The following is a 24,941-nucleotide window of genomic DNA, read 5'->3' as shown; positions in this document are numbered from 1 at the left end:
AGTGTCATAAAAAGTGTACTGATCTGGCAAGTGAAAGACCAGCTCTGCTAGAGACCATCTTTTTGATCTTAAGCAAGTCACTTCCCTCTCTGTTCTCGGTTGCTTCCCCTGTGAAGTGAGTTTTACTAACTGATTGATCCCCAGGATCTCTGCCCACTTTAAGGTTCTGTGACGCAGGCAATTACATACGGAAAACTAACGGGGATCAGTCCTTGCTGCCACCATCTCTCCTCTGCCATCTTTATACACGCCTCTCCTTCCTCCAACTCTCGAGAGGGTATGTATGCTAGAGACATGGAGATAGCCTTGGACACAGGCAATGTCTAGGCCACCCTGCAATCTTACGTTTCCCAAGTCAGTCTCCTGTACTGTCCCCCACCCATAAAACAGCATTGTATAAATGTTTACTGACTGCCTGCTATGTCTCCCAAATCTTCCATCCGACCACCTCCCCTTAATCTCAGCAGGTGACCTTGGCTCCACTAAGCATGAACTCACCCAACTTCCTGCCAAGTGACAGGTAGTGTAAATGTATGGAGGGCTGTGTCCTTGCCCTGACTCTTCACTGCCACCCCCATCCTAACCTACACCCCACTTTTACTCACCCAACCCCGTTTCTGGCTGCAGAAAATCTAGTCACCTTTCAGGAATCTTCCTTCTCAAGGATCGGCATACAAAATTAATTTTAATCAGTGGTGGTGTCAAATCCTACCTCTACCACTTCCTAGCCAGGACTTTGGGTAATTTTTGTAATTTTACTAATATTCCTGATCTGTACATTGTCCCCTCCCCATCTTTCAGTTTTGATATAAGACTTACATGAGAAAATGTATGGAGAACATTTAGGAGAATGCAAATGCTGAATTAACACCTTATCTATTAAAAGCAGCCATTCCCACCCTGGCCAGTTTGTCTCAGAGGTTAGAACGTTGGCCTGTGGACCAGAGTCCCAGGTTCGGTTCCCACTAAGGGCATGTACCTCGGTTGCAGTTTGTCCCCGGCCCCGGTCCCGGTTGTGTGGGTGGCAACCACTTGATGTGTCTCTTTCACATCGATGTTTCTCTCTCTCTCTTTGTCCCTCTCTCCCTCCTGCTCTATCTGAAGATAAATGCAAAAATGTCCTTGGGTGGGGATTAAAAAAAAGTAGCCATTCCGTGTCTGCTGAGCCTGCCTTCTCCCAGACTCTGGTTGATAAAAGCATCTTTTAACTGCTCTGGGAAACTCTCCATTCTATAACAAAATCCAATCTTCTAGAGACTTCCCCTAAATTATCCTTTATTTCAAGTCATTCATTTAGCAAACATTTACTGCACGCTTACATTTGCCAGATCCTGTACTACATGCTGGAGATATAAAGATGAGAGAATGCCTCTGTTCGTCCTCGAGAAGTTTATAGTGGAGTGGAGAGGCAACTTCCTCCACAAGCTTCCCTGCCCCACCTCAGGCTAGGTGAAACCTCTGGTCTAATTACCTGGCTCAGTCGCTGTCCTCCACCCTGTACTTACCAAATTCCATGCCTTTCTGTTTCAAACGTGTGCTTGGCCCTGCTCTAAGTAATCTATAGTCATTAATTCACTTAATCCTCACAACAACCCTATGAAGTAAGTACTGTCCTTATTCCCATTTAGCAGATGGGGAAACTGAGGCACAGAGCAATGAAGTAACTTGCTTACGGTCTTGTAAACTTAGAAGGAGTCAGAATTTGAAAGCACCTCTGGGTCCAGACTTTAATGTTCCGTGTATCTCTCTGTCTCGCCCACTGGAATTTGAGATCGAGTCTCTGCCAGCTTCAAACGAGCATCTCCTGGGCCCCACCGCGGTATCTGATATAACAGGTAATCAATAATTTATTCGTCAAATGAGAGCGCAGGGAAGCAGGGGGAGAAAGACAGCAGCGCAGAAGTGAACAATTCCACGACGAACACCTTCGAGGCATCAACTCCGGGCACGTGCCTGAGATGCGCGGGCGGAGCTCAAGACTAAATTAATGTCTCTGCCCACTCGGGACTTTCAGTGACGAGTGTCCTCAGTGTTAAGGATTCCTAGAAACCACTGCAGTTTCCCGGCCCCGTTGCCCTCCGCCCCGTCCCCTCGACCGGGGTTCCGGCTCCACCTTTTCCTTTTCCTTCGCGGTCCCCCGCGTGGGCTCCGCCGCCGGAGTTTCGCGGGCTCCGGCCTCCGGGCGGGGACGGCGCGCGGGGCGTGTCCGCGGCGGCGGGCGTGCGCACTGGCGCGGCGCACTGCGCATGCGGGAAGATGGCGGCCGCGGCGCCTGGGAGTCGGGGGTGACCCTGCGCTCCTCCGGTCTGCGTCGTAACTCCGCGGCTCTGGGCAGTGGCGCGTGCGTGCGCGGCGTGGCCCGGGCATCTGCGCCCCCGAGCCGGCCGCCGGCTCGGCTCGTGCGTGGCTCCGGGAACGGCGCGTTGGGGGCGGCGTCCGGCCCGACCGGACGGCGGGAGAGCTCGCGGGGGGCGAGGGCGAGGGGCGGCGGGCTGGGCAGCATGAGTCAGCAGCGGCCGGCGCGGAAACTGCCCAGCCTGCTCGTGGACCCGGCCGAGGAGGCGGTGCGCCGCCGGTGCCGAGACCCCATCAACGTGGAGGGCCTGCTGGTAAGTCCCCGGGGCGGCCTGGGTCCGGGGGGGGGGGTCGGGTCTCAGGCTCAGCCGCCTCTGCCCGTCCGCGGGGAAACTGCACTGCCTTCCGGATCGGGACCCCCCTCTGGGCTGGGCCCGTGGCTGCCCCTTCGCCCTCTGCTCTGCGCTGCCCACGATGTACCGGAGACCAAGCCGGTCGTTCGCTTCAGTTTTGCCCTCTTTCAGCACGTGCCTTCAAACGTGTTGTCAGCCTGCTTGGCTTTTATCTCGGGGCTACAGAGCGGTGGGGAAAATTGCTCAACTTTGGGTGGAAAATCTTGTTTTCCTACTTCTACTCACCTTCAGTCTATCTCTGCGATCTCATTTTTCTCTTTCGCAACCTCTCCCGTTCTCCTGCTTAACTGCAACCATTGAAAAGCTTTCGACGCCTCCCGTTTCCCACCCCGCATTCAGCACATGTATCTTGCGTCCTGTTTGATAGAGAAAAATGGGCTCCCTTCCTGCAGGAGGTTAATTTTCTTTCCACTCTAGACCTGATGTGATATGTTCTCTTTGGTTCTCAGGGTTGCTGATGACTCCATCATTTGCCATTTCTCTGCTGGTTTCTTCCCATAACTAGTCAGTCAGTATGCCCAGGTCCCCGTGGGGACTGGGTGCTCAAAAATAGTGACATTATCTTATTTAATTCCTCACAGCAGTCCCAAGAGATTATTATTGTTCTTGTTTTACAGTTGCCAAAATAGACCTGGAGATGTTAGGTGGCTTGCCCATGGTTAGACAGTACATAGAAAAACCTGGATTTCACTTTACAGTGTCTGATTCTAGATGATAAATTCTTGGCTACTCAAACTGCATCCTAAATTCATCCCCATCTTTTAAGCTACTGCATCTCTTCCTTCTAGCTACTGCCCCCCTTCCCCTTCACAGCCAAACTTTTGGGGGGAAAAACTGTTCACATTCACTGTGTCCACTGCTCACTTCTCATTACTACCTTAAGCCACTGCTGGGGGGGACAGGGGGGGGACGGACTCTGCCTTGAGACTGTTCTAACCAAGGTTGCAGGCAACATTGTTGGTTCCAGAGGATGTTTCACTCCTTATCTCTAGTTTTGACAACAGTTGACTACTTGCTTTAGTTGGAAACTCTCACCATTGAATGGCTCTTTCTTTACATATTTTTCCATTTATCTTCAGATAGAGTTGGAGGGCGGGAGAGGGGGAGAGAGAAAAAAGTCTACATGAGAGGGACACATCAACTCGTTTCCTCCCACACGACCTCGACCAGGGCCAGGGACAAACCACAACCAAGGTACGTCCCCTTGACCAGAATTGAACCCACAACCATTGGTCCGAGGGCCGATGCTCCAACTGCTGAGCCAACCCAGCCAGGGCTGGCTTCTTTAATAACACATACCCTGGGTGCTGCATCTACTCATCTGACCTTGTTATTCAGTGTTCTCTTGTACCTACTCAAAACATTCTTCATGTGGGATGTCATTTGCCACTCTCATGACTTCTCTTATCATCTATATCAGTGGTCTTATTGAGAATATAATAAAAGCTCTGAGTTCTCACTGTGGAAAAACAACTTACTTTTGCATTTAATATCAGAAAATACATTCCTCGAAGTCTTAGATATTCTTATCCACTGTTCATTTAAGTTGCCGTGTCATAATAATTCCCATATCTATAAATCCATCTCACAGCTGTTCATCTGTCTACTAGGTAGCTCTACTTGAATTTGAAACTCATATCTAAAATTTAATTCATTATCTTCTTGTCTGAGCCAGCAACAACTTTATTATCTCCTATCTTAAACGGTAACACACCCACCATATTACCCAAAGTCCTGTCCTAAGCGTCATCCTTGCCTTTTCTCTTTTCCAAACTGAACCGCTCCGTCTTCTCAGTCTGATTAAAATTAATCACCAGTACTTGCCCCTTCTAACCATCATCTGTTTTTTCAGATTAATGCATTGCCTTCCTAACCAGTTTCCTGCTTCTGGTTTTGCCCCAACTTTTCTATATATCTCCATACTCTTTTGGACCCTTACATATCCACATTTCTCCTTCCTAAAAAGCCTTATTTCTTTTCTTTTTAACACACTTTTACTTGTTATGTCCCATGGTTCTTCAGGTCTAGAATTTTAGGTCACTTGTCTGAAGCCTTCCCTGACCTCTCAACACTGAGTAAGCACAGCTCCTGTTTTGCTCTCAAAGCGCCCTCTGCTTACTTGCCCCCCTTTGGAATGTGTGGTTCTTAGGGCCCTGAGTGTAGAGACTGTCCATTTCATTACTACATGTCCAGCGCATTTAGTGCTTCTCACAAAAGGATTTGGTAAATAGTCATTGGGTGAATGGAGTGGCTACTCTGTAAGTGGTAAATGTTTGAATGTATGAGTGGCTGTTTTCCTGCTTATAGAATGGTGATTTGAACACATATCTCAGTGCTTTTTAATTGGCTAATGTTTGAACGTATTTAATAATTAAATACATAGAAGTGGATTGATTGTTGGTAACTCAAAGATTAGTTGTGTCTGACTGAGTGATGTTCTCTGGGTGAATGGCTTGAAAACTAGAATTTTGAGAAGGGAGAAAATAATGTTGTTGGAATTAGAGTGAAATTAGTCTACACGTTGGAAAATTTAAATGAGAAAGGTGAACACAGTGATTACTACTGGGCTCTCCCTTGGCATCCTCCCCTCAGTGAGACTTTCTTAAAAGAGGAGAAACATTGATGGTGCCCCACAGTGGTGGGATGAGAAGCAGCAACATCTGTGGTGGCACCTGGGCAAGCTAGTCTCATAAAAAGCTGAGGGAGCTTTCCTCTGAGGATTGTCTCCTAAAGATGCTGAAAAGGTAAAAAGAAAAAAAAGTGTCCTGCACAGGAACCACTTTGAAAGGCTCCCATTGGCCTAATCTGGGACCATGTGAGCCTCAAAATAACAGATTTTATACTCGTAGAAATAAGAATCCAGGCCCCTCGGGTGTCGTTCCTTAAATATAGATCCTCAAGTAAGGTTACTCCAGATCTTTGGACCTGTAACACTAAGTCACAAGTTATCTGACTCCACACACCAGTAGACTGTGCATTGGTGGGACAGGACAGGGTAACTGCTCTAGACGGTCCTGTTCACAGGGGGAGAGAATGGGAGTCAGAGCAGGGACTCGTCCACAGCAGTTCTGAAATCCAGCCTGGGAGTATCCACGCCCCTGCTCGATCCTCTGGGCTCTTGGTTCCACCATCTGAGTCTTCCTGTAGCTGAGGAGCTTACTCAGCCTCCTTCTTGGCAGAATGTTGGGCGTACGGTTTTAATGTGAACTGTCTCTGTCCTCTAGTCCAAGCTCCAGGGTTTTGGCTGCTACAGTTCCGTCAGCAACTGAATCTTGTTGTGTGTGGCTCAGTAGACAAGCCCCACCCACAGGTTTCTTCGAGAGAAGCAAAGCCTTCTCTCCCTTGGGCTTGGATCAGAGGGTCTGGAGCCTCATCCTTGAATTCTTTCAAGGACCTTTTGTGTGATGGGTGTCCTCTAAGGTACCGCATTAAGCAGAAGTCGCACAGTCCTGCCCTTTAAACTGTTCTGCGGTCCTTAAATTCGGTCTTTTTCAGAAGCCATTAATTTTTAGCTTCTGGGGACACTGAGACTTTTTTTTTAATCCTCACCCGAGGATATTTTTACATTTATCTTCAGACAGAGTGGGAGGGTGAGAGAGAGGAAGAAAGAAACATCAACGTGAGAGAGACACATTGACTGGTTGCCATCCGACCAGGACCAGGGACGAACTGTAACTGAGGTCTGTGCCTTTGACCGGAATCGAACCTGTGACTCTTTGGTCCAAGGGCCAGTGCTCTAACCGCTGAGCCAAACTGGCCAGGGCGACAGTGAGAATTTTAAAGCCACTAAGTCCTGGCCTCTTTTTGTTTAACACTTCTTTCTTCAATATATTTTACTATGAATGCAAGGAAAAATGGGGTGCCACTGTCAACCCTTTGCATGGACATGTCATTGGTTAGATTGCCCAGTCCATTGTCATCTACCTTCACTGCAGTGATGGTGTTGCCGAGTGTTCTGTCTTAGTGTGACCAGGACCCCTCCAGCGTCTAGCAGCATGTTCTCCCTTGCTGGCCGTGAGTGTCAAAGTCCAGATTGCTACTGGCCGTCTTTTTCAAGACTCCTTAGTCTTAAACAGACTTGTAGGTGATTATACTGTGGTTGTGTAAGGAAATGCCCCTGAGAAACACACTGAATGATTAGGGATCTGCAATTTACCTTCAAATGATTCAGGAAAAAATGTATGCGTGTATATAGAGAAAAACACAGTAAAGCCAATGTAGTAAAAAAATGAACGTTTGGGTGAAAGGGATGTGGCAGTTAGCACTGTTTCCGCACCTTTTCTGAAGGCTGAGAGGTTGCGCAATAGAAAGAAAATGGGGAACCCTGAGGGCCTCTGTTCCTCAGTTCGAGGGAGATTCCCTCTGCACTCCACCTCCTGGCCCCATTCGCTGTCCGCACAAGGCCGGGCAGGGTGGACGCCCCGCCATCCTTCCAGGGTGAGGTGCTGGGCCTGAGGGGCCTAAGTGCCTTGGGGCCAAGAGCAGGGTGGCGGTGCATTTTCTCGCTCGCTCTCAGAGTAGCTCACTGGCTTCTGTGTGAGGAGACATTTCTGAGTTTAAAATCACTTCGAGAGGAGCAGCCCCGTTCTGGTCCGGAAGAACCCCTAGCCTCCCTGTCGAAGGCGGTCACGGAGTTCTAGTGGCTGGACAGGCTTGCCGGGTTTCCGGCGGATCTCCCCAGTGATGAGTGTCGTATTGGAAAGTGGAACAGGAGGCTTCATGTTTTTTCAGTGATCCTTATGAATGGCGGACCCAAGAGGGAGCCTTTGCCCTGTGCCCTGTGCCCTGTGTCTGTAGATACTCCTGGTTTCCTAGTGCCAGGTTAGTTGTTGTAGAAGTCATCTATGACAACGTGCTATTTCACCCTTCATTCATGAGTTTAACATGTTTACCAAGTACCTGAATGTGCCAGGCGCTACTCTAGTTTAAAAAAAAAAAAACCCAGTGATATGTGGTTGCATAAGATTTTATAATTTACAAAACTTTTCATTTCATCCTCACATTAGCTTGGAAAATGGCCAGTAAAGTTATATCACTACACAGTGTTACAGATAAATGTTGGGATTGCCCAGCATCTAATAAGTCAGTAATTGGTAGTCCCAAACACACTCTTACACCAAGGACTAGTTGGATGTGTCATTACTGTGGACACTTTAGAAATCTCCAGAATTGTAGACCTTTGTGACTTAAAAAAAAATTGGGCTGTCTGCCCCTGAGGAGCCTTGACGCTGTTGTGATTTCTCCGAGATAAAGAGAGAGTGTTTTCATATTCAAAGAAAAAAGAGCGGCTACTGTTAGAGTCTGTTTTCCCACAGATCTCAGTATAGCCAATATGTAATACAACTGCCTTTTTAGCAAAGAATAAAAGGAAAAGAAAGTGTTGTGAGGCCTAATGGGGCGGGGGCAGAAGATGTGAGGTGGCCTGTTCAGAAGCATTAGGACTCTTCTCCGCTACTCTCAAGAATGGAAACCTATTTGCAGTAAGGCACCTATAAGCTCCGCTCTATTAACCTGTTCTGCAGTGCATTCTCGGGACTCCCTAACAATAGTTAAATTTATTCCAACCTGACAGTAATTTAAAAAGCACTGAATAGACAACTTATAAACAGACCTTAATATATGTAACAATTGAGGCTATTTGTCTATGTGTTTCAAGTCACTGTGATGAGGATGGATTTTATTTCATTCAAGAATCTAGCTACAACAGTTAGACTCTGTCTCATACTATATTAGCAGAAGGGTTGGATATAAAAATAGTAATGACAATTGGTCATACTTGCCTGATGTTTGACTTTACTAGGACTGCCCTTGAGTGTTGCATAGTGGGATACCATGTTTAAAAGTCACTGTTGTCATCACTGTTTAAGAAAGCTCACCATGGATAGTCCCTGCCCCCAAGACAAGCATTCCCAGCTCAGGTTTTACACACCCCAGCAGGTCTGTGTTTTCCTTTAAATTCTTACAAATTAATCTTACAGAAGAATTCTATTTCAGTGGAGTTATTCTATATCATTAACTTGCTAATGGATGCTGTCATCTTGTCATAGGATCAACAAGAGCTTTATGGCTGCTCACCTTATCTGCAGGCTTCCCCACCCCCCAGTCTTTTTGCTGCTTTCTCCCATACTTAACAAGCCTAACCATGAACTTAAGTATGTCATATTCTTGTCCAGAAATCTGTGATGAGTCTCACTCATTATAACATAAAGTCTAAACTCCTTTCCTAGACCTCCTTATTGAGCCTGGTTCTAGCATGCCCTTCGAGGCTCAGCTGGGGATCCCCTTCCTGGAAGGTCCTCTCTGGGTACATCCAGTGTGGTCCTGTTGATCTTTCTCTTCGAGCACCTGTGGAATTGTCTTACCCCAGCTTTATACCACCAACTTGGAGGCCAGTTTATTCACTTAGACAAGAGCTAAACCTGACTGATCACAGCCTGTCTGGAGGCACATCGTTCATTATACGTCATTCCAAGCATGAGGCTGAAGTGGGTTTCTGTTTACTCGGCTTTGTCTAAAGGTTCGTGTAAACTCTCATGCCTCCAAATAGCTGATGAAATGGTGAAGCACTGGTAGAGGAGCTGCCACTGATTTCCTTGTTGTTTTAGGAGTTTAGAGAAGCTTTTTATTAATCCGAACACTACCATTCCTAGTTTCGTAGCACGCATTTTTCCATCATGAGAAGTGCTGCTGTTTGTACATATCTTATACCTCTGCTGAGCCTTCCAGAGTCAGGGACAGTGTCTTAATCATTGATTGTGTTTCTGTTTGTCTTCAGTGTCTGATGCAGTCAACAAATTAGTGTCTATTCAGTAATGTGTTCTCATATTCATATTTTCTCTCTCTCACCATCCCCCCCTTTTTCTCTTTGGATTACTTTAAAATTTTAAATACATGACGTTGTCAGGTGTGATTACAGTTAGAGTAGGTATAATTTGGAAGAAGGACTGGTTTTCTCACATCCAAATTATTACTGCAGAGTGAAAAACAATCTGTGTATTATGCCGTCCATGTTCATTGTTGTTTGTAAATTACTAAGTTAAATTTTTTCTTTTCTTTTTTCCAGCCATCAAAAATAATGATTAATTTAGAAGATAATGTACAGTATGTGTCCATGAGAAGTAAGTTGATTCCTGAATAGGTTTTAGGTTTTGTGGTTTGAACTTTTATGATTTAAATGATTTATTTTTAAACGTGCATGAGTTGATGAGAAACTCAAAGAGAATGTATTGTTTGTACACTGAAAGGTAAAGCCTGGCGATTCCCGAGGCTGTGGCTGGGTGATGGCGCGCAGGCGCTGTTCTCTGCTGCGTTTCCCGGAGCGCTGGGAGCGGCCCAGGCTGCCTCAGCGGAAGCCAGGCCCAGGACAGGAAGCGGGAGGACAGCCCGCTGCCCTGCTGGTCTCCTTTGTTTTCCTTGGCTCTTCCTCTGATTCCTGCCGTGGGCCAGTGTTCAAGTCAGTTAAAGGGGGTAGAGTGCAAGTTGCCCCAGTTCCCTGTCTTCTGGAAATCCTTATGATGGATTGCCCCGCCCTCATTTTCCCTGCCTTTGGTCCTGTCTCATTTATGCAGTGCATCCCTGCCCATACAGAAATCTTAGTATCAACCCTTAATTTTTCCTCAGCACCTGCCACAGTCTTGGCATACTTAGTAATTAGGTTTTACCTAGGCAGTTCCTCCCTCTGCCCATACCATCAGCTTCACGTAATGTCTAACATTATTGAGCTCTCACCAGGCCTGGCCCTGTATTAAGCTCTTTGCAGGGACTGTCACAACCACCCTTCAAAATGTAGGTATGGATTGTTACTCATACGTTGTGGACGAGTAAACAGAGAGGGTAAGTGATGTGCTAAGTCTGGGCTCAGCCCCACGTGGCCTCTCTGACTTGAGCCCATAGTCCTAACCACTGTGCAAACTGCTGCTTGATGTTAGGTTCTCACTTCCCAGACCACGGGGGAGGGACCTGCTCCCAGGCTCCCCTATTCTGCTGCTGGTGTGATTTTCTTGGTACAGAAATGGACTGCGATGTCACTCAACCCGAGACTCCGCAGTGATGCTCTGTTACCTACAGAGAAAACCCTGGCTTCCCATTTATTTGGTCTTTCTTATTTGTGTTAAATTTATAAGCCACCTCATACCCTTAAAGAAACAAGGCAGTAGGGAATGGACAGACGGAAAGGCACGGCCCCTAAGGTCATCCCTCGCTTCACTTGGGCCAGCACTCTGCTGCTCACTGGCTGCTGAAGCTGCCCAGCCGTGGACTCCAGTACGCATGTCCTCAGACGAGCTCTGCCCTCTGGCTGCTGTGTCCTCGGCCTCACTGAGCCTGGCCCTGCTCAGAACGGGACAGCACCGTCCTGGTCATTTCTGTTCCCAGCACCGTCCCTTCAGCAGGCTTTCCCCGCTCCCCTCTCTGTACGGCTTCTTTCATCTTAAGTAACGGATACCTCTGCTAGCACTTACCTCGTGTAGTCAAGTTCTGTACTAGCCCACGGAAAGCCTTTAGTTTGATGATCTTTTTAATCATTATATCCCTTCGGCAACTATCATGTTTTGGTATTTAACTAATATCTGTTCTTTATAAAAGGACCAACATGAGAGGAAACCTATTCTGAGCTTATAAGACCATGTCTTATTAGTAATCTATTATGATTAAATACTTGATTTTAGAGAAGAGTGGAGGGTAGAGAGAAAGACATTGATACGAGAGAGAACATTGATTGGTGCCTCTTGTACATCCCCTAATGGGGATCGGACCCGCAACCTTTCAGTGGGGAACCACTCTCCAACTGAGCCGCACTGGCCAGGGCTAAATGCATGCTTTGTAAAGTTAGAATTTGTCGTTTGTAATCTTCCAAGGTTTGTTCTAGAATTGTGACTTTCTTCTGGCTATAATTTTTTAAAAGTTTAATTTCTTTTTAATCCTGTTTAATCTCAATTATAGAAATGGTCTGCACAAAGGAGACATCTATGTTATAAAATGAGTACTTTTGTTCTGGGATAACCACCAGTGGTCTTTCAGCTGCATGTGCCATTGCAGAGGTTCTGGATGAGGGCATTTCTGGCGAGAGATGGTGGGAATGTTTCCTTGGAAGCATACTGGCTGGTGTGCTATGGACGTAGAGAAAAAGAAAAATCATACACTCCACACTCAGACAGCTTAGTTATTTCTAACTTTATTTCCTCTGCACACCAAACCATAGGAACTTTTTTAAAGTATCTAATTGGGAAAGATGAAAAGAGTGATCATATTCTGTTCTGGCAAACTCTCAGACACTGCCTACGGTTGGTGGCATCCACAGCCTGAATAGCAGGGTTAGCAGAATGCAACATCCCTTTAAAAATGCTCTTCACTTAGCGGTTCACATCTTGTCCTTTACCTAAAGGAAAGAATTAGAGATGCATATAAAAATGTAGCTACAAGGAGAGTTATTGAAGTATTGTGTAAAAGGATCAAGTTATAGACAATCTTAATGTCCAGTGTTGAGGTAAGTAAGCGAATATTCCACATAGTTAAATATTATGCAGCCGTTAAGAAGTAAATATTATGCAGTCATAAATAGAAAATGCCTTTTTCCAGTTTTATTGAGAAATAATTGACAGGCATCACTGCATACGTTTAAGGTGTATGGCACAATGGTTTGATTTACCGATACTGTGAAATGATCACCACGGTAGGGTTAGTTAACATCCACCATCTCACATAGATACAATTAAAAGAAAAACATTTCTTCGTGTGTGAGAACTCTTAGGATCTGCTCCCTTAGCAGCTTTCTTGTGTGTCAGTCACACAGCAGTGGCGACCACAGATAGTCATTGTGCTGCAGGTCACCTTCGAGCAGAAATGCATTCGTTGACAAGTCAGGACATTCACAGTATCGAGCTAAAAACAGCATGTTAAAAAACAGTATGTTCCTGCCCAGCTGGTGTGGCTCAGTGGTTGACTGTCAGTCATCCCATGCACCAAGGGGTCACCACCGGTTCGATTCCCATTCAGGGCACATGCCCAGGTTGTGGGTCTGATCCCCAGTGGGGAGCATGCGGGATGTTCTCTCACATCGATGTTTCTCTCTCTCTCTCTCTCTCTCTCTCTCTCTCTCTCTCCCCCCCACCCCCCTAAAATCAATAAAGAAAAAACTATTTTTTTAAAAAGTATGTTTATATTTATTCTTAGAAACTGTATCCATATTGACACACTAGTATGTATGTGTGTGAAGGAGCAGAGCGTATATAAAACTAAAACAAAAACATCTTAGGTGGGTGAGTGAGGCATTACAGTTTTTTTCTCCTCGTTTGCTTATCTGTTGTTGTATAGGGCAGTGAGTATTGTAAAAAGTGGATGTGCCATTTTTCCACCATGTCTGTTATCATTGTCCTAATAGAAGTGTAATTTGAGCTCTTCCAAAAGCTTCATCAGAAACATTTGAAATATTTCAAAAAAGCCAAGTCTGCCTTCACATTATAAAGAATTCCATAACTTGAAGACCAAATGAGAAAATGAATTTAAAGAATCATTTCTGATTTTGTTCCTTAGAACGGTGTGGATACAGATGCAAATTCACCACTTTGATAAGGTGTGGTAGGCCTCTAAAAACTCACCTGTTCAGTGGAAGCAAGTCTGGAATACTCCCTTAAGGCTAACGTCTTTGTTTACCTGGGATAGGCTTGTTTTTATCCAGTTTGAGAAATCTGTTGCATAAAAATTAGTTTTGGTGTGGTCAGTGTATAGAATTTCTGTAAGTGTCTGTGCTTACTGATCATGAGGAAATAAATTATTTAGAAAGAATTGTTATTTAAAATCTTACAAACGGGTTTGTTTTGTTTCCCAGAAACTCTAAAAGTGAAGAGACCTCGTTTTGATGTATCACTGGTTTATTTAACACGGAAATTTATGGATCTTGTCAGAAATGCTCCTGGAGGTATTCTTGACTTAAACAAGGTTGCAACAAAACTGGGTGTGCGGAAACGGAGAGTGTACGACATCACCAACGTCTTAGACGGGATCGACCTGGTTGAAAAGAAGTCTAAGAACCACATTCGATGGATGTGAGTTGGCTTCAAACTTTTCATGGCTTTTTTTCCTTCTCATTAAGTGACAGTGCCACGCTTAAAACAAACTGGATATTAGCAATGTTTTCACAATAGAAAACAAGGTAAGATGTGACGTCTTGTTAGAAAAGGATTCTGTAACATTTTTTTACATTATCCCACAAAGTACTTAAATATTTTTTCCTACTTAAGAGTCATAGTAGGATATTATGGATAAGTTAAATGGAATATGATTAGTTTTAAGATACTTTTCAAAGTATTTCCTCCATTCCAATTGATTACTGGTATCGGGAAAATCAGTTAAGGTTGCAAAACAATGGTTCTCGCATAGTAGTGTAATAAACACTTGGAGGCCTCCTGCCCAGGGGTTGTGGTTCATCTTCCTGGGGGAAAGCAGGAGTCTGTCTCCTGTGATCATGATGCAGATAGGCTGTGGATCACACTTAGATACTCATAGCTCTGAAGGAGTGAAAGGTAGACTTCATGTCGAAAAGGCAATTGCTCAAGACTTACCCCGTGATGAGGAAGATCACGTGGAAGGAGGACCTTGGGATGCAATGTAGGTAGATGATGGCGTGGGGGTACATGCGTGCCCATGCACATAGAAGAAAGCTGGTCCGCTCACAGTATGCAGGTGCGTCTGCAACAGTTCCAGACAGTAAGACACAGCTCCAGCATGTAAGTACATAGAGACCTTTCATGCAAATGAAGCTACCAACAGAGATCATGGGATGACTCTAAGTAATTAAGTTAGTTATTAGAGGAAAGGGGTTATGGAGGAGGTCTTTTTCAATAGTACAGAGGTGCAGATTGAATTCTAATTTGGATGTGTTTACTAAATAGCATTAAACAATACTTGAGGGGTTGATATTAGATTGTATTCTGAATCACTAATGGGAATCAGGTTGAAAACTAGCAGGAAGAAGATTGCAACAGCCTCTTCTGTCTATTTTCATGAAGATTGAAGAAAAAATTAGTATCGATTGTTACTCAAGTCATATATTGGATTAGATCGTGGTAACTGAAGAAAATAAATCTTTTAAGAACAACGGCTCTAATCATTATATTCAGATAGAAGCAGATGTGATGTGCACAGTAGGGAAGAATGCAGACTCAGAACTCCAGCAGACGGACTGTCGCTCAGCCAGTGCTCCTGTTTTCACACACAGACTAAGGGACTGAAAGACTGTAACTTGTCACAAGTGCTGTATGCAGTAGGGCTGGGGCTTACCCTGGGGGTGATTGACTCAGGTCAGTGATCATTTCATAAATCTTTTCCTACCACTTTATCAAGTTTCCCTACTTAATTAGGCTTCATTAAGCTTTCACTACTCCTATTAACTTCCGTACAGTTATGTGTTTGTTTTAAGTCACGTGAAAGGGAATAGAAATGGGGATGAAAGCCAGTTTATGTATAGGAAGAATGATGGTAATCTAGAATAGTGGGAGGGCAGAAGTGAAGTCGAAGTCGTGTTTGTCTTCCTTGTGGGAAACACCTGATGTAGTAAACAACTGGGGACGTTTCAGTAACCTACTGTTCTGCAGTCTCCTGTATGTTATTGATGGTGATCTTTTTCTCTAATCCTTTTAAAGCGGGTCTGATCTGAGCGATTTTGGAGCAGTGCCCCAGCAGAAGAAGCTGCAGGAGGAACTTTCTGACTTATCAGCGATGGAGGAAGCTCTGGATGAGTTAATTAAGGATTGTGCTCAGCAGTTGTTTGAGTTAACAGATGACAAAGAAAATGAAAGATATCCTTTAACTCCGTACCTCTTGAACAGTCTTCGCCTTCCAGAGCAGATACCTTTAAATAGTAGTCAGCTTGAGGATTTAATTAACATAGTAAAGAAACAAAATTAGACTTTCAGAAGTTAAAGTAAGTAAAGGTTTAGTCGTGTAGCCTCAGACATACCCAGGTAACACATCATTGCCTTTATTTATTTATCCTCACCCGAGGACATTTTTCCATTTTTTTTGTTCAGACAGAGTGGGAGGGAGAGAGAGAAAGAGAAACATCGACGTGAAAGGGACACATCGAGTGGCTGCCACCTTCATGACCAGCCTGGGCCAGGGACAAACTGCAACCAAGGCACGTGCCCTTAGCGGGAACCAAACCCAGGTCTCTCTGGACCACAGGCCAATGCTCTAACCGCTGAGCCAAACCGGCCAGGGCTATCATAGCCTTTATTAGCTTCTCGGTATGGCAATTGTTCCAGTTAAATGCTACTTTGTGACCTAAGGAGTACAGTAACATACCAAGGTTGACATTTGCATTTGAAATTAAACTAGTAGAGCATATTATTCCTCATTTTTGTAGCCTGGCTACTATCATGAGGTGGTAAAATATTTGTTGGCTTTTGTGAAATTCGTATTTTCCCTTATTTGTTAATTACATTTTATTTCTGAAACAGAATTAATGGGCCATTGAAATGGCACTTAAATTGCTGCTCTAGGCCACAGAGCCTGAGGTAGCGAATGTCAGTACTGCCCTTAGCTTGTCTCTGCAGCTGGTCTAGGTCTCCCGGGCCATCTGCTGCTCGGTTCCCTTGCAGCACCTTTGGGAGGTGTCACCAACTCTGAGCTGTTCCATACTTCCAGTTTGCATAAACTCCTATCCCAGTAGTTACTAAAAGGAAAATAAATGCTAACATTACTCAGAAGGTCTGCGAAATTTTTAAAAACGGTTGGGGTAACCCAATAAAACACATAATTGTTTTAAGTTTAGACAACACAATAATCAAGTACAACAATTCAGTTAGTGAGTTGGATAAGAATTTTGGATCAGAAATCCCATGAATAGGTGTTAATCATGAAAGACTTATTCTCTAAGTTGTTTACTATTTACAGATGTTTTCCACCTGATTTTAGGGCATTCTTACCAAGACTCTGAATATTTTTCCCAGAGGTTCTCATAGTGAGATCTGGCAGTGAATGGGGTTGGGGGGGCAGGTTTGACACCTTTATGAATTGTGTTTGTGTTAGGAATTCAGACTTTATTAATATTTTTCTCCAGAAATTATCATCATAATCACAATAGTACAATTTAAAGAAACACTTTAAATTGAGTTATAAATATTGTAAAACACTATAAATCATGAAATAAGAATTGCGTGTGGAAATGTTTTTACCAGCTGCCCTCCTTGATTGATTGACTCCCATAAAAACTAAAGCTACTCTAACATGACCCTTGCATTCCTGTGTTACAAGAGCTAAGTTATCTCTTCAGAAAGCAGCCCTCTGCCTAGAGATCCTTGACTGGCTCTCACACTGGCGTATGTGACATACCAAGATATCCACAGCATCCAAGCCTTCCACGAACAGATTGTCATTGCAGTCAAAGCTCCAGCCGAAACCAGACTGGATGTTCCAGCTCCCAGAGAAGTAGGTAACCCTGCATTTGTAAGGTCTCAGGAGGGTGGTGGGCCGCCTGCGGAGGCTGTCCTTGCCTGCCGGCTCCTAACTTCAGGACCCTCGGCACTGGCCCTGCTCCAGGCGCCGCGCACGTGCTCACGCGTCTTAAATGACAGCAGGTGAAGTAATCACGGTGATTATCCTTAAACACCGGGAACCTGAAGCATAGAGAGATTAACCTCCTCATGGCCACAGTAAGAACCAGAATTCAGCCCCAGATGGTTTGGCTTCAGAGCGTGTTCTTAGTTGTAGTAGAATGTCTCTTGGAAGAATCACCAGGAACTGGCCTCAGTCTTGGAGTTCCAGAAGGAAGAGCTGCTGTCAGCCAGGACTCTAGGGAATTAGCTCACTAACCAAACTCAGAAAAGACTGGTGAATACACTGGTACACTAAATTATATATTAAAAATGAAAAGTAGCCCTGGCCGGGTGCTCACTGGTTAGAGCATCGGCCCGTGGACCGGGGAGTCTCGGGTTCGGTTCCTGCCAAGGGCACGTACTTCGGTTGTAGTTCATCCCTGACCCCGGTTGGGGTTGTGCAGGTAGCAACCAATTGATGTTTCTTTCTTCCTCCCTCCCTCCCGCTCTATCTGAAGATAAATGCAAAACTATATATCCTCAGGTGAGGATAAAAAAAAATGAAAAGTGCCCTGGCCGGTTTGGCTCAGCGGTTAGAGCGTCGGCCTGCGGTCCAGAGAGACCAGGGTTCAGTTTCCGCTAAGGGCATGTACCTCGGTTGCAGTTTGTCCCCGGCCCTGGTTGGTTGTGTGGGTGGCAACCACTCAGTGTGTCCCTTTCACGTCGATGTTTCTCTCTGTGTGTGTGTCTCTCTCTCTTCCTCTCTCCCTCCCACTCTATCTGAACAGAAAGTGGAGAAATGCCCTCGGGTGAGGATTAAAAAAAAAAAGAAAAGTAAAATTACTCTGTAAATGAAAATACTCTTACCAAGCTGCCAGCTGTTTAGCACACTTCTTTGTAGGAAAGTTTGTGTTGACAGATTATTGTTGTCAGAAGGTTGCTGGTGAGGGTGGAGTCAGACCAAGGAGTGTGGCCCCTCTTGAAGCAGACCATCAGCTCTGACAGCCCAATGGACCACTGGTGCTCATAGTGATGTCGCTGTCATTGCTTTGGGCTTTACCTCCCTCGTAGTGAAGTCTTGTCACCACCCACCTTCCCTTTATCCCCAGCAAACCACTGCCCAAGTGAGAGCCCATGTTTTACTTGACTGTCTTATAAATCAACTTAGAACAGCCTGCTTTTACTCCAGTCACACTCGAATTGTGACTTCTCGGTGTTTCCTAGTTGATTTTGATCTAGAGATAATACCAAGTATCCCAGGTAACATTTTGTTTGAGTCATTTCACAGGTATTTAAACTCTTTTTTAAAAAGTTAACCACTAGTCTTTTAGCACAGTTTCACTTTGGGACATGATAGTCCGTGCTGCAGTGACTGAAGGTTTGGGGATTTCCCTGTGCTGTGAGCTGCTGAAGACTGTAATTGCCCAATCTTGCCGAGCCTTTTGGTAATGCCCTAAACTTTTAAAAGCCAGTGCACCTGGACCTTCTGGGCAGCTCTTCTCGGCAGTGGGGAGAGGAAGTGGGGGTGCTGGGCAGGAGCATGTGCTGAGTGGAATCCAGCTCCACAGAGGTCTTTACGAGGTCCGAGGGTCTGCTGCCGGGGTGCACAGACTGGCCTCGGGTTGAATCTAACCTGCTGCTTTTCTGTGAACAATTCTGTTGGGACTCAGCCATGTGCCCATTTGTTTAGATACTGGTTCTGGCTACTTCTCCCTCTGACTGCAGAGTTGTGTAGTTGTGACGGATGGTGTGGCCTCGAAGCCAAAAGCATTTCCTGTCTCTGCAGAAGACGTTTGTCAGCCCTTGATTTCATCAGATATGAAGTTCTCAGCTGGCTGCCAGTTCTGAGAAGCATATCAGTTTCTTTTATTGCTTAGAAATATCATTTAAGTTGTCAGTGCTTACCATTTAAACCAGACCTGGCCTGGCACCTAGAAGCTGAGTGCAGATGTTCCCCAGCCCACCTGTCTGGTACCAGGAAGCTGTGGGCAGGATGACACGTGAGGTCTTGAGACTGGTTTGCTGCGTGTCGCTGAGCTCTGTTCCGAGATCCCAGCCAGGTGTGCAGCAGAGCGGGACTCAGGCTTACGTTCGAACTGCTCCCAATCAGAACAACAGGAATCACAACTGGAATGTTCCTAAGAATGTGGCATAGTTCTCCGTAGAGGCTCCCAGTTTCCTGATAGCTCGTGGAGTTTAGCATTTTAAATCTCACGAGGTCTATTTTGTCTTGTTCTCATCCTCTTTTCAAGTCCTTTCAGTCAGCTCTTCGGTGGTCTGGAAGTTGAAACACACCCTGATCACCTGGGACTACGGGGGCTTCTCGGTTTGTCTGTCATCAGAACACTGAGTTTGACCCACGTACAGATTCCCTGAAGGGTCAGTCAGCTCCAGAGGAGAGAAAGATGGGCTCTTCCGTACTGAGGTGTTCACATCATGCTCTGAAACCGTTATTTAGTGATGAAGTGGCTGTTTTTCACAATGGGAATTAGCCAGTGGGTTTAATGTGACTAAAGCTTAATACATGATTTTCTCAGATATATGATAGAAAAACTCTGAATTTACACTCTCAGAAACATCCTTTGAAACTTTTGCAGTTATAGTAAATGGGGAAAACGGTTCTGAACCGACTCGTTGATGCGACCTTTGCCCTGTCTTTGCTAGGACTCGATCACAGTGCACATACGGAGCACCAAGGGGCCCATCGACGTCTATCTGTGCGAAGTGGAGCAGGATCACTCAAGCAGTAAGGTGTCTGGAGGTGCAGGAGCCTCGTCGTCTAAAAGCAAACACCCGGAAAACCCTGATAAAGGTAAACACACCAATTTTGTGATCTGGGAAAATTTAAGATCCTGGTCATTTTATATCATACTTTTAAAAAATTGGGGGGGTGACATTACTTAATAAAATTATATGGGTTTCTTAAAAAAAAAAAAAAAAATTGAAGATACAAACAAGTGGAAGTATATACCGTGTTCATGGGTAGGAAGAATTAACATCATTAGATTCAACGAAATTCATGTCAAAAAGCCACGGGTGTAGTTCACAGAACTAGACTAAATACTCCAAAGGTTTATATGGAACTACAAAAGACCCTGAATAGCCACAGCAGTCTTGAGAAAGAAGAGCAGAGTAGCCCTGGCTAGTGTGGTGCAGTTGGTTGGAGCTTCGTTCCAGATGTCAAAAGGTGGCAGATTCGATTCCTGGTCAGGGCACATAACCAGATTGAGGATTTGATCCCTGGTTGGGGTATCTGCGGGAGGCAACTGATTGATGTTCCTCATACCAGTGTGCCCCCCTCTCCCTACTTTCGCTCTTATTTCTTCTCACTCAAATCAGTGGAAACGTGTCTTTGGGGAGGATTAAAAAACACTACCTGCCCTGGCCGGTTTTGCTCAGTGGTTAGAGCATCGGCCTGAGGACCAGTGAGTCACGGGTTCGAGTTCAGTCAAGGGCACATACCTCGGTTGCGATTCATCCCTGGCCCTGGTTGGGGTCGTGTGGAAGGCAGCCACTCATGTCCCTTTCATGTCGATGTTTCTTTCTCTCTCTCTCTCTCTCTCTCTCTCTCTCTCTCTCTCTCTTTCCCCCCCTCCCCCCCCACTCTAGCTGAACAAAAATGGAAGAAAAGACCTCGGATAAGGATAAAAAAAAAAACACTACCTGGTATCAAACTATACCACAAGGCTATAGTTATCAAAACAGTATCGTACTGGCATAAAAACAGACATATGGATCAATGGAACAGAATAGAAAGCCCAGAAATAAACCTAGCCTTTGTAGTCGATTATTATTTGACAAAGGAGATAAGAACGTACAGTGGGGTAAAGGTAGTGCAATAAACGATGTTGGGACAATTGGGCAGGTGTGCAAAAAAAGCGAAACAAGAGCAGCTTCTTACACCATACACAGAATGAACTCAAAATGGATAATAGACCTAAATGTTAGACTCAAACCATTAAAATCCTAGAAGAAAACATAAGTAGTAAAATCTCAGACATTTCTCATAGCAGTATTTTTTCTGATATGTCTCCTTGGGCATGGGACACAAAAGAAAAAAATAAACAAATGGGACTGCATCAAACTAAAAAGTGTTTGCACAGCAAAGGAAACCATCAAAGTGCAAAGACAGCCCAGCTAGTGTGGCTCAGCGGTTGAGCATACACCCATGGACCAAGAGGTCAGCAGTTCCATTCCTGGTTAGGGTACATGCCTGGTTTGTGAGCTCCATCGCCAGTGAGGGACGTGCAGGGGGCGGCCAATCAATATGTCTCTCCCTCTCCCTCTCTCTGAAAATCAATAAAAACCTTTTCTTTTTTTTTATGCAAAGACAACCCATTGAATAGGAGAACATATTCACCAATGAAACATCTGATAAGGGGTAATATCCTAAATTTATAAAGAATTTGTAAAATCGCCAAAAAATACAATGGGCAAAGGACATGAAGATATAATCGTTTTATAAGTATGTGTTACGGCCTTTAGATAGTTTTACTCTTCCTAGCCACAAATTACAAAGTAATTCTTAATATTGTTTCAAGTATTTCTGACAACTTTATAGTTAAACTTTCTTGTGGTTTTGATGAGTGAAAACTTAGAATTGTGGTTGACCCAGGCTGTAGCGGCTGGTGGAGGTGTCTGCTGGCAGAGAAGGCTGCCTGCCGTGTCTGATGGGTGCTCTCGGGCACAGGCTTGCCGTCCAGTTCATTCTTGGGACTTGGAACCTTAGCCTTATGCCATTGACATAAGAATATGGTTCTTGAGCAGGGTTCTTTCGTTTTTCAATGCAGTTGAATTGTGTGTTCTGTTACCTGGTTGCTTTTAAGCCCTCACTTAGAAGATTTTCTTCCACGTTTGTTATCTTTCAGAAGAAAACCCTCCACCACAGAGTGAAGAATTGCTTGCAGTGAGTAAGTGAGAGGATTTGAGAATCCGTGTTGAGTGTTTTTGGAGCATCCTGTGGATGATTACGCGTCAAGTTTGATCTCAGAGCAATAAATCACCGTGAAGTCCCCTCCTCAGCCAGTAGCAGCATTAAGCCAGTAGCGTCTGAGTAGTTCACTACTTAAATTCCTGGATTCTTATGGATCATTATGGTTTCTGCATTCGAGAACAAATTTTATACTTCACTGCTTTTTGTCAGTGAAATCGCTGTCCTGCCTACTGAAGTAACCCATCTCAGAGAGTATCACTGAAAGATGGTCAGGCCTAGAGTGGACAGTCCTTTGTGGACTCTGCCCTTCCTTCCAGGGTCATGTGTCGTCACAAGCGATTGCCTTATACGAGCTCGTGTCCGCAGTTAGCTGCAGCACACCGAAAGGGTGCACACACCGCCTAATGTGATGTTTCTGTATATTGTGTGATGTTTAGATTACTTGTGTGTGTCTAAGTGAATCTTCTCACTGTTGTATAGCCAAAGTAATGTATATATGGAAATTAATGGACAAATTCTCTAATTTCTGTGCTATCTGTAACTTATTAGAATCCTCTGAATGAGGGTTAGAGGCGAGTTTTTCCAAACTTCTACATGTAGAAGTATCTTACATATGCTATAACACACCTAAAGATCATGGGTTTAAAGAATCTCAGTATGAGTCCCATTGCTGGAATTGGATTTTAAGTGACCTACAGTTATTGTGTTCGAGCAGACCCGTGGCATGCCCCAAGCCTTTAGGGACAAGTGTAGAAATGTCACCAGGTAGTGGCTTAATTGAGTATAAGACATGCATTCAGTTGCGGTGTCAGTTGGAAATTATTTTAACCTTTTTGCCAGCAGGCTTTGTGATAAAGTTTCTGTGTGCAGCCTTGCTTTTCAGTCAAAGGGGTCACTTAGGAGTTAGTTGTACCCTGCCCTCTCTCCAGCTCTAGTCCCCTAGTCCCCATCTCCAAGCACCTAGCTAATTCTACCTCACTGGGTCAATCATGTACCGCTCTGTGCCTCCGTTCACTCAGTAAGTAATTTACCATTAGACTGTGAGCTCCCTAAGGGACTTCGTCTTAATCTTTGTTATGCCCAGAGCCTCGCATCATGCCTGGCACATAAAAAGTGCTCAACAAGTGTTTGAACAAATCAGCGAGTGAGTGAATTGTAAAATCAGACTAATACTCGGCTTGTCTACCATACAGGATTCTTGTGAGCATCATTCAGATTTATATTTTAAGTCTCTTGCTTTCAAAGAAAAATTTGAAGCAACTTGAAATTAAGATCATATATTAAAAGACTTAAAACAGGAATCAAAAATCAAAATACTGGAAAATAGCTCTGAGTGTTTGGGACTCCCATACCTCTGCGCTGCAGCAGCTTGGCCAGTCCGGTCCCTCTGCGGCGCCCGCCCCTCCCTGCGAGCGCCCGCCGGTCTCCCCAGCCTGGGATGCTGGCAGCGCTCCTCGCCGGGGCCCGCGGGAACCGAGACTGGGGCGGAGTGTGTGTAGACAGGTGCTCGATAAGATCTAGGATCTGCGGAGTAGAATTGGCAGTGTCTGTATGTGATGGCCAGACCAGGAGGGGATGCGGTCATCTTATGAGGTGTATGAGCAGGAGAGGCCCACAAACATCTGTGTTGAATAGGAAACAGGTAGGAAAGCCTTCCTGAGGAGGAATAATGCAGGGAGGGAGATAAAGAATGTAGTCCCCCAAAACCAACAGAGGAAGCATGGCCAAAGGTGATAGCATTGTTTTTGAGCAGCAGTTCCTTACTTGTGAAACGTGACAGATGTTCAGCTTTACAGCGTGGTCCGAGGGTAAAATGAGATCATGTGAACAAAGGTTCTTTGCAACCACAGACGTGTTCTATAAAGGAGCATTTCCTGTCACTCCGTCTTCTGGTGTCTGGTGTCTTCTTTTCACAGCTGCCTCAGCAGCCACGAACTAGCTCCCAGCTCTGTCCCCCATACCCTGACGTCACTGCCCATCCATCTCTGTGGTCTGTCCTTCCGTGTCACTAACCCCATTCAGAAACCTGGAGTGTCCCCATGTTTCCTTCAGGCTGATGTCCAGGCTCCCGATACAGAAGGCCTCCGGGCCTGCCCCAGCCTAGCTCTGCAATCTCGTGGCTCGTGCAAGCCCTCCAGCCAAACCACGCTGGCCAGGTCACGGTGCCTGAAACCCACGGCATTCCCCATCACTGTGCCTTTGCTGTCCTCCTGCCTGGAGTTGGCTTCTGCTTTCAAAACGATGTCCCCGTTCTGTACCCAGCTTGGAGCCGTCTTGCACCTCCAGCGTGCCTGCAGGCCACAGCTTTTGGTGGCCGACATCCACCCTCAGCTTGCTGGTCCATTTTCCTCCCTGGTATCACAAGCTCTCAGAGTATAAGGGCCACACCTCACAGGGGTTTACATTTCCCATGGTTTGGTGGCGGTCAGTCCGTTTTTGCTTGATAAGAAACGTGACCTGACTTCATTCAACCCAGTTACCAAGAATTTGGAAACAAAGCCCGACTTTTCAAAAACAGACCATCTGGCTTGGCCGGTGTGGCTCAGTGCTTGAGCATCAACCCATGCACCAAGAGGTCTCCGGTTCAATTCCCATTCAGGGCACATGCCCAGGTTGTGGGCCCAATCCCTTGTGGGGGGCATGCAGGAGGCTGCCGATTGATGTTCTCTCTTATCAATGTTTTTATCTCTCCCTCTCTAAAAATCAATAAAGAAAAATGTTTTAAAAGCAAACCAACTGAATTTGCACTAAAAGAAGAAAATGACGGTC

The 24,941-nt window shown here is 45.2% G+C and overlaps 1 protein-coding gene across 5 annotated transcripts; it reads left to right on the top strand.

Moving 5' to 3' along the window:
- The first annotated feature begins 2,482 nt into the window (after window positions 1-2,482).
- On the top strand, window positions 2,483-24,479 carry E2F6 (E2F transcription factor 6). Of its 5 annotated transcripts, XM_036263159.1 has the most exons (7): window positions 2,483-2,609; window positions 9,772-9,826; window positions 13,534-13,750; window positions 15,347-15,502; window positions 17,018-17,132; window positions 19,904-20,051; window positions 22,108-24,476. In XM_036263159.1, exons 1-7 carry the CDS (start codon window positions 2,502-2,504, stop codon window positions 22,155-22,157), a joined length of 849 nt encoding a protein of 282 aa, XP_036119052.1. In that variant the 5' UTR covers window positions 2,483-2,501; the 3' UTR covers window positions 22,158-24,476. The 5 variants fall into 5 exon arrangements, with proteins under 5 accessions (XP_036119052.1, XP_036119053.1, XP_036119054.1 ...); XM_036263160.1 differs by lacking the exon at window positions 22,108-24,476 and having other exon boundaries at window positions 17,018-17,136; window positions 19,904-20,005; XM_036263161.1 differs by lacking the exon at window positions 9,772-9,826 and having other exon boundaries at window positions 2,508-2,609; window positions 22,108-24,475.
- The last annotated feature ends 462 nt before the right edge of the window (window positions 24,480-24,941 follow it).

Source organism: Molossus molossus, unplaced genomic scaffold, assembly GCF_014108415.1.
Source record: "Molossus molossus isolate mMolMol1 unplaced genomic scaffold, mMolMol1.p scaffold_m16_p_15, whole genome shotgun sequence".
Lineage (NCBI taxonomy): Eukaryota > Metazoa > Chordata > Mammalia > Chiroptera > Molossidae > Molossus > Molossus molossus.
The sequence above is the reverse complement of the archived record's forward strand: the minus strand, read 5'-3'. Positions and strand labels throughout refer to the sequence as shown.